The sequence below is a fragment of the Symphodus melops genome (assembly GCF_947650265.1).
Source record: "Symphodus melops genome assembly, chromosome: 17".
Taxonomy (NCBI): domain Eukaryota; kingdom Metazoa; phylum Chordata; class Actinopteri; order Labriformes; family Labridae; genus Symphodus; species Symphodus melops.
In genome coordinates, this window is record NC_136707.1 from 8,310,884 (window position 1) to 8,327,183 (window position 16,300).

The 16,300-nt window shown below is 41.1% G+C and overlaps 1 protein-coding gene across 5 annotated transcripts in view; it reads right to left on the reverse strand.

Moving 5' to 3' along the window:
* znf385c (zinc finger protein 385C) overlaps positions 1-16,300 on the reverse strand; it is a 108,285-nt gene that overhangs the window by 67,402 nt on the left and 24,583 nt on the right. For all 5 annotated transcript variants that reach the window (XM_079365495.1, XM_079365494.1, XM_079365493.1 and 2 more), the window contains one exon: positions 2,669-2,995. In XM_079365495.1, coding sequence (XP_079221621.1) covers positions 2,669-2,993 — 325 coding nt within the window. In that variant the 5' untranslated portion in view covers positions 2,994-2,995. The remainder of the gene's footprint in view (positions 1-2,668; positions 2,996-16,300) is intronic.

Genomic DNA, 16,300 nt, shown 5'->3' on the forward strand with positions numbered 1-16,300 from the left:
CTTCATGGCCTTCCAAGAAGTTAGAGCATTTCTAGTCTTCAGTGTCTATGTTTGACATATTAGCTTGTTCTGTGATTATTTTGAATTAATTTATTTGTTGACCAGTCTAAAGAACTCAGGATTGTTGATTACGACACACCAAAAGTGATGAGAAGGACAGTTATTAGCTACGTGTCGGTCACCTGCCGCTCTCTCATCAGAGACTGGGGGAGAAAGAGTGGCGATTCTGCATCGTTCTAGAAGCTCTTGTAGAGTCTTTTAGCTGATAAATAAATAAACTGCTGTCAACAAAGACCTTAAATACAATGTCATTCTCATTGTCATTTGTGTTATAAGCTAGTATAATTCCCCAAAAATATTTGGCCCCCATGAAACCAATATGGAGAAGGCTCACGGCTTCCTTCATGCAGCTGAGAAACCAATAGGTGTTGTCATAGTGGCTATTTCCATTTTTACAGTCTATGGATGGGGCACAAATGAAAAACATAAAAAAGGGTAGCTGAGCTGTAAAGTTTTGTTCAGTGTGGTCGTTAATTTAGGCGGAGTGTAAATTAAGAGTGACTTTTTAAAATTAGGTAAGTCACGGATTAGATTGTCTTGACATCCAGTCTCACAGTTTGATCTCACTGTCAGTCTCTGCTGCAGAACAACAATAACACACATAAAGGGCGCTGTAACTTCCTATTTCTTTCATGGATTCATTTCTTTGTCTCAGCAGAGTCCAGACCCTCAGAATACTCCTGGGTGTCTTGTTGGTGAAGTGTGGACCTAAGCACTTTTTTTATAAATGCAGAAACCATTTTTTTTTTTTTTTTTCAGCTCAGCTTGGTTTTCCTATTTGCTGATCTTAGGCGTTGACAACATTAATGGAGATAAATCTGAAAAGACTGCATAAAGTTGTCTATGAACACTGGCTTTTCCGCAACACCATTTTTTTCATCCCCTTTTCTTCTTATTACTTGGCAAACATCATAATTCTACATTTTTAAGTTTGACACTCTGTGATCATTAGCTTCCTGCTTGAATGGAGACATGTGTTGTCATTGACAGATTTTGTTAGTTTCAGCTGCAGCACGACTAAACTAAAACACTGAAGTGATCGGATCGCCTGTCATGTCTGCTGCCTAACACAGTCCTTAGGTGCTGTTAACGCCTTGTGAATTAAATCGATATTTCATACTTGTGCAGGCTTCTGACAAAATAAACCAAAGAAATACATCAATGACAGAGTCTTCATAAAGCAAGCAAAGGGAGAGTGAAAGTCAGACTGTGGCCTTTTAACACTTCTGCCAAAATGATGCATGTTGTCATTCATCATATAGCAATCATATTTCTGCATGCTCTAAATCTCTGTTTATGTATTGTACTGTAGGTCTGCACAACAATTCATCCTTTTTGGAGCTTATAATAACATCTACGATTACAGATTTTCAGAAAAATAATGGAGCAATACTGGATCAGATTTTTCAACCGTGCTGCATTTGAAATTATCAAAGCACATCAGTCCTTCCAGTTACTTAACCCTTATACCTGAAATCCTCACAAAGTGTTTCATAAACTAAAGATGAAAAAAATCCAAACTTAACTGTTTCCCAAGAAGACCCAGAGTGAGCGTAATTAAAATGATCTTCATGTTCGAACTCTCTGTAATCATATTGTTTCCCACTAAAAGTTCAGCGGAAGAGTACAGCATGAGCACAGCACATACTCCATCTATCGCTTCAAACTGCCGAACAAGCCATCAAGCTAGCGCTGCCTTGGAATTATTCACTTTCCAGGGTTTAACATTTTACCAACTCGCACTTATTTAGGATTTAAAGTCTTTGTTTCTGAAAGAGTATGAGAGCATGTCAAAGGCCGCACAACATGCAGCTGATCAAATATGCAACGGAGGGGGCAGATGAAGGTCATGTGATTTCTTGATGCAGATCATCCAGATTAAAAAAAAAACAAACTACTGTGCTGAAAACCGATCAGCAGGTTTCTTAGTTCTCAGACTACTCATTCTTCAGTCCACCTCATCTCTGCTCATAAAGCAATTTGGGCTTTTATTCTGTTTATAGGGGTGTGTGAGCTGGTTTGCTGAACACTGTTAAACGTGTGTTTATAATTGTTTTTTTTTGTTTTTTTTTGGGGGGGGGGGGCATATTTATGTGTGCATCCTTCTGCTGAGGCTGAGGAAAGAGCACAAGAGAGACCCAGAGTGTGAATGAATAAACTTAAGTGAGAGCTTGATTCCCCCGGAGCGGAGTCCTAAATCGAGCCTGTGACTAGAATGACAAAATGTCCGACTTAACTCCTGCCGCATCACTCCTACGAACACAACCGTCAAACACCAGCAGCACTTAATTAGCTTCGCACTCACTAACTTCGGTACGCTCTACTCTGATTGTGTGTGCGCGTGTGTGTGTGTGTCTCCTCAGCCTTAGGCTCCGTCTAAACACATTTCAGCAAATAGAATCCAATTTGTTTTACTTCTATTGAATACAAGTAGCGGGGTTTGGCACACAGAGGCTGGTGACAATGTGATGTGAACACTGTGTGGGACTGCGTGAATCTGCATGTCCCTATTGTGCTACACAAGGGTAAAGAATCCAGCAGCAGGATGTTCATTTTTCCAACTATAAACAAACTCGTTGGACACAGTTGCATATCATTCCCAGCCTACCTGTGTTACTCGCCATCTTCCCATTGCTGATCTGCTTGAGTCTTTTTTGGTGCGATTTTCCGTTGAAGTGGATCTGGGCCTGTGCCGCTGAGTTGAGTTGGATGTTGCAAACCTCACACAGTGTGTAGCTCCGATGCTTCCTCTCCCTTTTGGCTCTGCAGAGCGCGGAGGGCAGGGCACCCCCTGCTGATTGCTCATCCTGTACTGCACCCTCATCCTGGGCATCGCTGCACACCTCGCCGTCCATCTCCATGAGCCTGCCGCTAAACTCCCTCCTTTCCAGCTTGACGTCAGGCAGAGCTGACGGGCTAAACGGACGTTTCATACCTGGGGGGAAACAAGATGGCAGGAAGAAGAAGAAGATGGCAGGATAAATACAAAAGGAAGACGCTCGGAAGGTCAGGTGCTCAATGACTTTATGTTCAAAACATTTTCAGGGTACACGTCTGATGCTCCCTCTCTTACTGATGATCCAGTGATTGCTTTTTTTGAACACAGCATGGAGTATTGTCCCAGGGATTGAGGAATCATTTTCAAAAGCCTAGGCTGAACTTGCTGACCCAGCACAGTGTGGCAGTGCAAAAATACCACTGATTTCCAAAGCTGTGTTGGGAGTGTGTGGCATGTTACCTCACCTTTGTCTCATGCAAGTCATGCTTTTCAGTACACACACACACACACACACACACACACACACACACACACACACACACACACACACACACACACACACACACACACACACACACACACACACACACACACACACACACACACACACACACACACACACACACACACACACACACACACACACACACACACACACACACACACACACACACACACACACACACACACACACACACACACACACACACACACACACACACACACACACACACACACACACACACACACACACACACACACACACACACACACACACACAAATATTAAGACATCAGGAAATAAGAGACACACAGGGCACAGATAAGTTTGAGATGGTGGTGCTCCTGGAGTGCCGTGGCACGCCGCTTGGGGGAGACAGAGAGCTGTAGCGAGGCTCTCTGAGGACGACCAAGGCCCCTCTGTCAAGCTGCGACACATGTGACGACTCCATGCCTGCTCGGAATCTGTGAACCCCCCCTGCAAGTCAAAATATTGGAGCAGTATCTGCATTGCCTCAGTGGAGAATTTCAGCCAAGCGATGCCTTATTAAGATGGACAAACAGAAAAACAAGAGGGAGTCGGGGATAGGAAAAAGCTCTGATGTTGTTTGCTCACATCAAGGTTCAAATTAGGACGGCAGAGTTCCGGATGAAGCAGCAACGGTGGTAATTTTACAAGTGTGTGGGAGCTTAAGATGACACGCTTCTCCCATGTGCTGTGTTTGTGCATCTCACTGGAAACACTAGAAACCCCTAACAGCCCTGCCTGACCTGGATATACGGAGGTTAACAGGAGAGCAGGGCACTGATATCAGAAGAGACAATGAATCAAAGTGACATTTCCGTCAAAAAAAAAAAAAAAAAGACATCGCTTGAACATCTCAGTTTGTCTGGAGTGTTCTGTGGTCAGAGTAGACGACGTCTCAGGAGAGCCGAGCTGTTTGTTTTGCAGCTACTGTCTTTATAAATAAATGAAAAGGTAGGTCTACAGTATCTCTGTGAAGGACTGAGACATCACTACTGGAATAAGAAGTCCCAGAAATACACACAGCTGTGCTTTTCTGTTTCTGGCTTTTTGCCTCCGCCTTGAGTTATTTGCGTAAACACACAAACTGCTCAGAAACACACATTCGCAGACACACACATCGAGAGATTAAAGTGAAGTGGAGTCTGTGATGGATGCATACATACCTATGTACATGAGAAAACTCTCACTCACACACACACACGCACGCACGCACACACACACACACACACACATACGCACACACACAAGTGCAGGGCTCAAAAACACATTAGCTGAGCAGCCTCCATGAAAGCTGCTATTCACGTTGCCAATCTGGGAGCACTCAAGAGGCTCCATCAGATGTTTTCTCAAAAGCTTCAAGCGATGCTGCTCTCTGGCACCAAATGAAAAAAAATCTCTGCGGTCCTTAACCACGCAACCTCCTCACAGCCCTGCCAAACTACGGAGCGAGCCGCCCCAAATTAGCATGGTTGTTAAAACTCTCCCCTCAATGAAGACCTGCAGAACATACGGAGCGTATATAACAGCCCCCTGTCCTCCATCACAACCTGCAGTCGGAGGCCGTTTCTTCATAGAACATAAAGATATCATAAGAGGCTATTCGAGAATGGTCATGTCTCGATTTTAAACGCAGGCCCAGGATTCAATAGAGGGTCTGAACTTTTTCTTTTACATGTCATGTTTATCTTTCTGCTCAAAAGGAAAAAGCAAGAGCGTAACATACCACAAAGACCACGAAAAAGAGTCCTCTTCGCAAAAGTGCTTTTACCTTCGGATGCTGACAGTGATTTTGGGCAGTTTACTTTAGAAAAGCTTACCTTAGGTTCACTTGATATTTTCGCAGCATAAAAAAACAAATATGGTCTATCAGCATCTCCAACTGCATTTTAAATGTGAATTTATTATATATTATATTGTATAGTGGCTTTCAATTTTCAAGCTACTGGCAAACAAAAAAAATCTTTAACACAATCAAAAGATGGTGGATGTATTTTAAAAGTCTGACCGACAGCATGTGGTATATGGAGTTTGAACCTACAATAGAGCCCTCCTCACACTTAACTGTCTGAGTTTTCTCTTCTTTCTTTATTTTAATAGAAAGACAACCAACCCAAAGTATTTTTTTACCTGAAAAAGCAGCCACCCACCTGGATCACTCACCGATGATCAAATGTGATCAAACCACTCATACACAAGTCTGACAAAGCACTTTGGGTGAGACCTTGTCTTCATGAATTTGTTTTGTATCTCTGTGTTTTACCAGTCATACATTTTTAATGGTATAGAAAGATACTTCAATAGCCTTCAGATTTGAAAGAGTAACTGGCTCTGGGTTCTGGACGTGTGAGACAGAGCCCATGCTGTGTCTGCACACAGAGACCTGCAGGCTGACGCGTACACCCAGACATGGGCTGACACACACTCAGAGACCTGCAGGCTGACACACACACACACACACTCAGAGACCTGCAGGCTGACACACACACACACACTCAGAGACCTGGCGGCAGACACACAAACTCACACACACACATAGACCTGAAGGTTGACACAGGGCAGGAGATTGTCAAGGGGGGGAACCCTGGGGGAGGTGAGGGAGGAGGAGAGTCTCTGCCATGTCCGCTGCTTCCTGTGTGTGATGTGTCCCTCTGCCCGCAGCGCACACACCCTCCTCCGTTCACACAGGAACCATCAATCACTGCTGTGATCTCGCTGAAAGAGCCCGGCTCACGCAGCACAGCAGCTCAGCAAATAAAAACTCTATTTATGATCTTGTATCTGCTGCTCACTGATCCTGAAATACTACAGCACTTTCCTCAGCTTAAACCAGCTCTAACCGCGGAGGCCCACTGTGACGGTCACCCCACCCATCTACTGTGGACAGTGCAGGGAAAAACTGGCCTCCAGATGGACCGGTGAATACACTGGAGGCATGTCAGCAGCTACTAAATCAGACCCAAACTCAGCAAGACACAAGTGCAACTTTTACATAACACAGTACAGTTTTGACTGGACTCACTCGATCTGCTTCCCAGAGCACATGGACTGATCTCAAGTTTCACTTTTTTTCTAATCTGGTTTTTGATTCCATTTTATTTAACTTTGTACTTTTTGCACAATTAGATTTTATTAACGTAAATATTATTTATCATATTTTTCCTCGTTTTATTTTTTCTACCGTACCTTTTTTTTAAAATCTCCATTGCACCGTGGGGAGGGGGGAAACGTAATTTCAATTTCACTGTATGTCTGACATATTTTGGAATTGACAATAAAGTAAACCTTGAACCCTTAAAAAAATAAACATAAAAGAACACAATTAACAAATAAATCATCAAATCCAATCAGGTGGAACAAGCTTTGCATCAGCCAGAAGACACACATTTCAACTATGCACAATATTTTGGACTAAACTGTAACAGGTAGCATTCTTAAGCGTTCAACAGTTCGGGCTGTAAATAAGGTGACTCTGCTGTCTTGTCAGAAATATCAGGAGGGTATAAGGATCTAAACTTTCAACAAAATCAAGCTAAAATCAGAGCAGTTGGCTTCAATGACGGCAGAAAGAGGCAGGAATAGAAGGGAGCAGGCAGTACCAAAGCGCTTGTATAATTGCCTTCATCTAAGTCAAATTCTTCATCGCCGCTGAATTCTCATTACTGCGACGACAGAACAGGCTGCAGTCTTTGAAGTCCAACGTCTTTGTGTCCAGTGCATCACTGTTGATTATGTGGAGTCCAAGCTACAGTTCTCTAATGAGTGTAATGATACTGGAATCAGTTCTGTGTCATTGAAAATGAGGGGACAACGACAGTGTGGCTGGCTTTGTAGTGGAAAGCTGCACAGGAGAGAGTGTTTGCAGCCCCTGTCAGACTCAGCTCGAGCCGGGAGTATATAAAAAGCAGTGGCACATAAATTGATGTTGTTGTTTTTTTTCTCTAATCTGTGTTTGCAGCAGTTCTCTGGCAGCACATAGGGAGGGCATTTGTTCACAGTGTGTGTGTGTGTGTGTGTGTGTGTGTGTGTGTGTGTGTGTGTGTGTGTGTGTGTGTGTGTGTGTGTTTGTGTGTGTATGTGTTTGTTTGTGCATGAGCGTTTGTCAGCTTGTCCTAGTAAAAACAAAACAAAAACAAAAAAGTTTCACCAGGGGGGAAATTTATACAACATCACACTGATCTTATCACTGAGGCTGTTTGTATGTGTAATAGCGCTTGTGTGCTCCTGAACAAATGCGTGAGAGAGAGAGAGAGAGAGAGAGAGAGAGAGAGAGAGAGAGAGAGAGAGAGAGAGAGAGAGTGTGTGTGTGTGTGTGTGTGTGTGTGTGTGTGTGTGTGTGTGTAGGCCTGTTTAGCTTATTACTCACGTTGAACAGCGAGTATCAGACAAGACAAAAGAACAACAGTTTGGAAATGAAGGAGGGGAAATAGAGGAGTGACTGATTAGAGCAGCAGAATCAAGGAGAAGTTATAGTTTACTTGTTGTAAGAGTAAAGAAAACTTACACATCTAGGGTAAGAAAAGTAAGAACACTGAAGGTTCATATCTACTTCATGAGGTATAAATACATTCATCATATGCAAGCCTTCACAACTGCATGTATAGTTTTTCAGATATGTTGTTTTACTGTATAAAGACAGCATTAATGCACACAATCTATGTGACCTTTCTTTCAGCAAAATGACTCACAGAGGTAACCATCCTTGGAACTGCCGCTAACGTTGCTACAACTCAGATTTTGAAGGGATAACAATCACACTTGCAGCAGTTTCACCATTTAGGTCAAATATTAACATTCTCCCGTGCATTAAAGCCTCATTCAGTACAGAAACTGTGCCCACTTAGAGTCGCAGGGTCAACAGAATTTAGCTTGGCCATGAAGCTTGATTATTCTCTTTATTAGAGTTTGCATTCCTTCGTGATGTTTTCCTCTTGTACAGCAGGCATGCTGCCAACACGCAGTCATATCTATCCTCAATTTGTTTGTCTTTCACGAAAACCGTGTTTGTTCTACTCTCTTTGCATGTTTTCATACCGATATATTATCACATCTCCGACGTGCTGCAGCACTGAGCCACCGAGTAGCTATTAATGTGTGCCTATCTCTAATTGAGTTAAGACTCTACTTTTCACTAACAAGCGGGTTTGTAGCCCTGCTTGCCAAAACGAGTGCAATGACGATTTTTCTTTAGTCCCATTTTGTAACATAAATGTTACATCCCTAGTTATTGTGATATAATTTATTTCAATAGCACATTTTCAATAGAAGTTTGATAGATATAAACCTGTTATTACAGTTGCAGGGATACAGGTAGGTGGGCTAACAGACATTTGAAGCGGAATAGAAACACAGCTGAAATGAGGAAATGAGCGAGAGTGACACTGAAGAAAATGTTGAGTCCACAGCAGCTCCAAGCAGGAGGAAACATCGTCAACAAAAAAGGACGCTCAGCTTTAGATGGTTGGCGATATTTTGCTATTTACAGTCCAACAAAAAAAAAAGGTTTCTTTAGGAGCAAACACCAGCCTTAATATTTCAGAGAAATAATGATTTGACATTCATCGTGAACATTTTTACTGTGATAACATTTTTAGTCATATCGCCCAGGCCTAAACTACTACATACGGGCTATATTAGCACAGTCCATTAACCACTTTTACCATCTAGTCTGCAGCAAATTCCACAGCAGGTTAGCACTGTTTTTGATATTACGTAAATTGGGCATTTATCAAGCACAAACCCTGATAAACATTTTTTGAAAAGTGCACACAACTACTGCACTGCTATTTCCACCCACCATGGCCCTATTCATTTGAAGAAAAACAAAAATCCAGTTTATGCACTCTTATGCAAAAACAAGTCTGCCTCAAGTATGCTAAAGTTAGCCTTTAGTGAAAAGCAGGGCCACATTCACCTTGTTCACATTTCACCACAAACCGAACTGGGGAACTGCCCAATAGGAGTAACCACAGACTCTGGGAGAGGTTCCATACAACACTAGATATACTTAGACAGTGACAAAACCAGACAAAGCCACAGTCAAAACACGCACACACCACACGCACACTGACACAAGGAGCCATCAACTTTATTCTCCCATCCAGCGGGGAAACATTTGAGTGCCATTTGTCCAAAGGAATATCTAACAAGTGTTTATTTTACGATCTGCTTTCGCCTAAGCTTTTAACCGCACGTCTGTCTTTGCTCCAGCACACATCAATTTTGGAGCAACTAAACTGCACAACACACAGAGTCCTGAATGTTCGACAGTCACAGTCCTCATTCTTGTACTTCTTTCATTGAGAGCACAATCAGCTGTCTCAGTTCTCTGTCAGACGTCAGGGGAATGGGATTAGTTCAGCGCCGACTGGACACAGGTGATGCAGGGAGAGAAGTTTTAGCTTTAGTTTAAGGATAACAAATATGAATATATTTTAAAATGATTAAAAAAGACAAAGTAATACAGATGCGTTGCTATCAACTCATCTTTTTCTCTGGACACCAATTTAATTATTGTCCTATATTCTGAAACAGTTCTCTGCAGAGTCAGGAGGCCTCCACACTATGGTCTATAGCGACAAAATCATGGAATTTTCTCACACAGTTTGTGTGACACAAAGCTATTGCATGCACTCCGTAGACAACGGGGGGTGCAGCTGTAGCCCTGATAGCATGACTGATGGAAATTGGAAGAAACAGTTACCCTTTAGGCGAGCAAGAAGGACGGAAGTTGCACCTGTGTGCAGCCATGTTTCTCATGCTGTTAAGCCTGAGCACGAATATGACTTCTTAATAGAAACGTCCTTTTCCACTTTACAAATTATAAATCACACTCCTCCCCGTTTTGTTGACATACTTTTAAACAAATACGTTTCACAGTGGGTAGATGATTCTGACTCTTGAAATAAAGAGCACACCACAGTGAAAGGGATGGCTTCTGTGGTCAAAAACAGCTTCTGGTGGCAGAAATGTGTGCAGCAGATGTTCCTTAATACAGACTCGTATAATGAAAACGCTGTGCTGTTTGACCAGAACAACCTTAACAGGTTGAAAAACCCCAGCTAGCAGGTAAAATGACGGAAAGTTAAAGGCCCCTGCTGTCATGAAATTAATGCCATCATGTTCATCCCGCAGCACATCACAGCAACAGTCAGCTCTTTGCTTTTAATCTCTCACAGCAGATTTAAAACTGTCACTGTGACACTTTAATAGTGCAAGCTCTGGTGACAGCTTTATCATAAAGGCTTTAAATGGAATAAAAAGAGAAATTAGAATTAAAAGACCTTAATCCAAGTCTATGTAGTCCTCATATATACACACACACACACACACACACACACACACACACACACACACACACACACACACACACACACACACACACACACACACACACACACACACACACACACACACACACACACACACACACACACACACACACACACACACACACACACACACACACACACACACACACACACACACACACACACACACACACACACACACACACACACACACACACACACACACACACACACACACACACACACATAATTTATCCATGAGGTTGTAAGTAGACTTTGGAAGTTTGCAGGAAGTCAGCTCGAAGTCCATTGTTGACCAGATGCATTGTGGGTTCAGACTGCCTTCAGCATAGACTAAACAAACATTAGCACAAGATGCTGGACAGCAACACTCACAGCCAAACTAAAACGCCCGAAACTTTCAGTACACTTTGCACTGCCAAAATCAATCCATCCCTGGATGTTCCACTTAGTGGATTTACTGACACCTTGAAGGGAGGAGACTCCTAAAAACACCCCTAATGAGTTTCTTCCCTTCTTGCTGTGGCATACCAGGGCCCAACTGGGGACAGCTGTAATTACTTCAAGGATCTGATTGCATTAGCCTCACTCCTACCTGTCTTTAATGACATTAGTTCTGTAGGAGGAAATTCATTAGACACAGATGAGTCCTTCTCCCTCACATGTGGTTTGTCAGACTGACAAATTGCCAGCTCCATCGTTAACAAATGTGATTTAGGAAAGGAGGTATTTATGCAGCACACAAACAAACACTTGAGCAACTTTGTCTCACAGCATCTGGGATCAAATGTAACAGAAGCATGAAGCAATTGGCAGCATAGACTTGATGAGCTGTGATTCCAAAGTAAACTAAATAAATCTAAGTATGCACACATGCACGCAGACAAATGGACATGCATCATCAGCACTGCAGGAAGGGGTCTCAAAGGCAGAGATGTCCCAGTAAAGGGAGATGAAAAGGGCTGCTAAAATGCTGTTTAAGCAGAGTGTGATTCAGCTGCACATGACGATGTGTGTGTCGTGGTACATAAGAGTGATTATTTAACTTTGTTATGCAGGGGATTAACTTAGGTGTTGATGCTGGCATGTGAGCCGTCCTTGCCAATAAGTTTTCCCTGCATCCATCAGCGTAGTCGCACTCCAAGTGTCAGCTCCAACGAGAGGAAGGATGATTCGCACACAACTTCAAGTACTCATTATTTTACGTTGCCATGCTACTCACAGAGACACAAACAGAAGAAAGGGAAATTCTTAAAGGGGGAGATGATATTTATAGATGGTAGGAAGAATAGCAAACTGATTGAAAGAAGGAGGTTATAAGAGGGGGCTAAACGTATGCTGTGTGTACACAGCAAAAAAAAAAGCCTTCTCTTTCTTCTAAATGAAATGATTGTGTGTCCCAGAGAAACTTAACATTAAAAAAAAACATCTTACACAGGTAAGACTGAATTAATTAATTTTTGGGGCAACTTGAGTATTGGATCAAGTCAAAACATAAAAAAACAAGACAAACAATATGAATTTATTAGTGGTTTCTGCACCTGATGGGAGTCTGAATAATATCCAAAACATTTTAGCTCCATTTAGTTCCACCACATGCTGGACTAATACCAGCCTTTTCCAGCTGCTAAATGTTTGACTTTGTTCAGCAGCAATTTACCTTCTCAGTCTTACATTTAGTACTGTGTACGCTGTGAACCGTATGTGTGAGCAGCAAGCCAGAAAATCAAAACATCAAGACATAAAAATACAAAGTTGTGCTGTTCAACACCACTATTAAAAACATTATAACTGCACCTTAGAATAGCAAAAACATATCTATCTATCTATCTATCTATCTATCTATCTATCTATCTATCTACTTAAATAAAGAGAAAAATATAACTGACACCTTGTGTTCAAAATAGGTACTGTACTCCCGTTCTGTCTCCTCCGACCCTTCTTCCCTAAACATGATGCGTTGCAATGTCGCGGACACAGAAGCTTCAGGATTTATCCAGCACCACATTGGTCTTGAAAAAGGATAGTGGGTATACAAAGAAAGTTTTCAAGACATTTACAGTATTTATCCCAGTTTTTGGTTGTGGTTTTAACTACTGAAGCTTTTTAGACCAGGCAGAATCAGTTATATTATGAACCAGTTCCCTTGCACACTTTCTTTGCTGCAGCACCTGCTAGTTTGCCGTTCCATTACATTTTAGAGAACAACACGATGACTGCTATCAACTACTGACCCATGGACTTTCTTTTAAAAACATGTTATTTTTCTGCCGTCAGTAGGTCTACTAGGGGTATCACCTTTTGGATGGTGCATGTGCTTCCCTTTTGCTGCATATGTATGGCTGACATTATAATCAGGGCCCTTGTGCACCAAATGTGGAGACGGAGCAATCAGAGTGAGGCTGCATGCGGCAGAGAATCAGAGTGGAGTGGAAGTGGTGGTGGAGGGTGAAGGGCATGGGCACACTTCTGAAATCTGAGCAGCATCCATTCCAAGTCTCCGATGAGGAAGTGTGTCTGCTTTGCTCACCTCTTAACAACACACTCATTGTGTGTTTAGATGCTTTCCAAAAGTCATTCAGAATGAGCAGAAAACACACGCCATAAATCGGCTTTCAGTCACCTATTACGTGCTATCTGGGTAAAATGCACCTGCAGGGAAACAGGGCTGAGCAACAAAGTGGTATTGCCATGATTAATGGAGCGCAATAGCAGCAACACACCTATAAAGTTTGTAAAGTACTTTCTAGTTCTTCTGGTATCATCTTCATTTAAATACCATTATGTTGGTTTACAGAAAAAATGTCTGCTCTTTCCCCTCCAATTATGCCAACAATGTCTTTCAACTACCCCTTTAAAACAAATCCATCGCAGATCCATCTCTGCACACATCTTAAGGCTGGTTCACATGGCAGGATTTTAAAATTGTCGGCCGATTTCCAAAACTTTAGAGACCACACACATGGCGATAAATAATCTGAGGTTTTACAGTTTTGGTCGTACAGTGTGTGGTGTGCGGCCACACAGCAACATCAACACACCACACACGAACCGATTTCACTCGCGAACGTCCCCCGATCAGACAGGATATATATATATATATACACATATACATATACACATATACATATATATATATATATATATATACATATATATATATATATACATATATATATATATATATATATATATACATATATATATATATATACATATATATATATATATATATATACATATATACACACATATATATACATATATATATACTGTATATATATATATATACACATATATATACATATATATATACTGTATATATATATATATACACATATATATGTATATATATATACATATATATATATACACATATATATATACACACACATATATATACACATATATACATATATATACACACATATACACATATATGTATATATATATGTATATATGTATATATATATGTGTGTATATATATGTATACATATATATATACACACATATATATACACACATATACATATACACACATATATATATACATATACACACATATATACATATACACACACACACACATACATATATATATACACACACACACACACACACACACACACACACACACACACATATACACACTATATAATTATCCTGCTGTGTGAACCAGGCTTTATTCAACACATGTGTTCATGTTGGTAAATGTCTCTCTGATGATCTCTGAGGTCAAGCGACCTGTAATGGCTGAGGTACACGAGTAGCTTGGTCACCATGTAGTGCTTAAAGCAGAAGCTGTGTTGCTGAGCACTTACACCCCTCCCCCACCCTCTCTGCAAACACTGGCACATCTTCTCCATTTTTTTTCTCTATCTGAATGTAATAGACCCTGAGGAACCTATTAACACTGCTAAACTAGGCTAATTACATAGCAGTCTTTTAACACCGAAACGAGCCTGTGAGAGGGAACACATTTGCATGATTGTATATGACATGTGATAATGTCTGTGTGTCGTCAATTGCTCTCACAGGAAGTAAAGTGAATCAATCAAGTTGCCACTCACAATTAGCAGGCTATTTATAACAAAACATCCCTCTGTGCCTCTACCTCAGCCTTCAGTGACAAAATGACTCCAGCAGGAAAATAGTTTTATCACCATATCAATTATTCAGCACTTGGCAGTAAACAGAATTTGCATGCTCTTTATAGCTGTTAAGACAAGTCATTGCTGGTTATGTATCTGTTACACAATGTCTTTTGGGAAAACAGTTAGGAACAAGGGCCCCTCCCATTACGTCTCACTGCTAGTGACAAAGCCGACAGGAGCACATCGATCAATCCATAAACCACTGGCTAACAGTCGAAGCACAGGGTCAAGCCAAATATCTTTGGCTTCAGAATTCCTCTGATTTTTTCTTTAAACCTCAAGAACTAAGATTACTGGAGCACCAACATGTCTTTAGAAGAAAAAGGCATCAATTATGAGAAGTCAGGGTAAAAAGTACAATTATTCCCATTTGAGTTTCCTGGAGAGAACACTTGTTACAACGACTTACAATTGTCAAAGTGCTTTTATGTCTTAGACAGTTCAGAAAATGTTTTTAAGTAGAAAGTAAAAAAGGGAGAAGAAATATTTCAACAACCAAAAGCATGTCATAATTAAAGTAGAATTTTAAGTTGTAGAATTGTATTAAAACTTGAAATGTACTTTTCTAGAATCAAAGTACAATGACAGAACATATTACCTAGAATAACTACATTATCATGTTGTTAAACTTGCACCGAATGAATTCAGAATTCACAGTTGAATTCATGTAATTGTGTTTGGAGTCCTGGAAGGTCAAGCCCTTGTTTCCATTTCCTTTGCTGAAGCTGGACTCTGAGGTCTTTTGAGCTTGGTTTGCTGGTTGTTACTCTCATATTTACATTACTCATCACATTCTCCTGGCCTGTCTCCCACCAGAACTGACAGCTGTGAAATATGAGGACATTTGACACAGTACACCTTTAAACTACCTCTCCAACATGATGTTTTACACGTCAGTGGGTCAGTTATGATGTGTTGCTTTTGTTCCACACTATCCGTTACACCAGCTTCGCTCTTAGAATAGTGTGATGGATCAGTGGATAAAGTAGTGACGAGAGAGAATGTCACTGGGCGTTACAGTACGACTCAACTTGTCTGTGGGTAAGTGCTGTTGATTGATTGCAAGCATGTGCAACTAAAAAATCAGCTACTGTCAACCTAACTCTAATTTCCCTCTGACCTTGTACTGATAGACACTCTGCTTTCCTTTTAGTCAATTTCTAGGTTTAGCTTGAACTGATTGGATCCTAGTCTGACTTTTCATGCTTTATGGTCTGATAGTTACACATAAACAGATGAACAGTAAAAACATGCTGGGGAGAATTCAATCATTCTCTGTCATTACATCAGGCATTTGTGGAAGATCAATTAGTGTTGGACTGAATACAGTTTTATTTGTTGTAGAGATTTTGTAGGGTAATACAGCAACAGATTGAGAAATTAAACCCAACCCACTTGCTGATATGTATGTTAGAAAGTCTCACATGTACTACAGGATTCTGCTTTGAAAG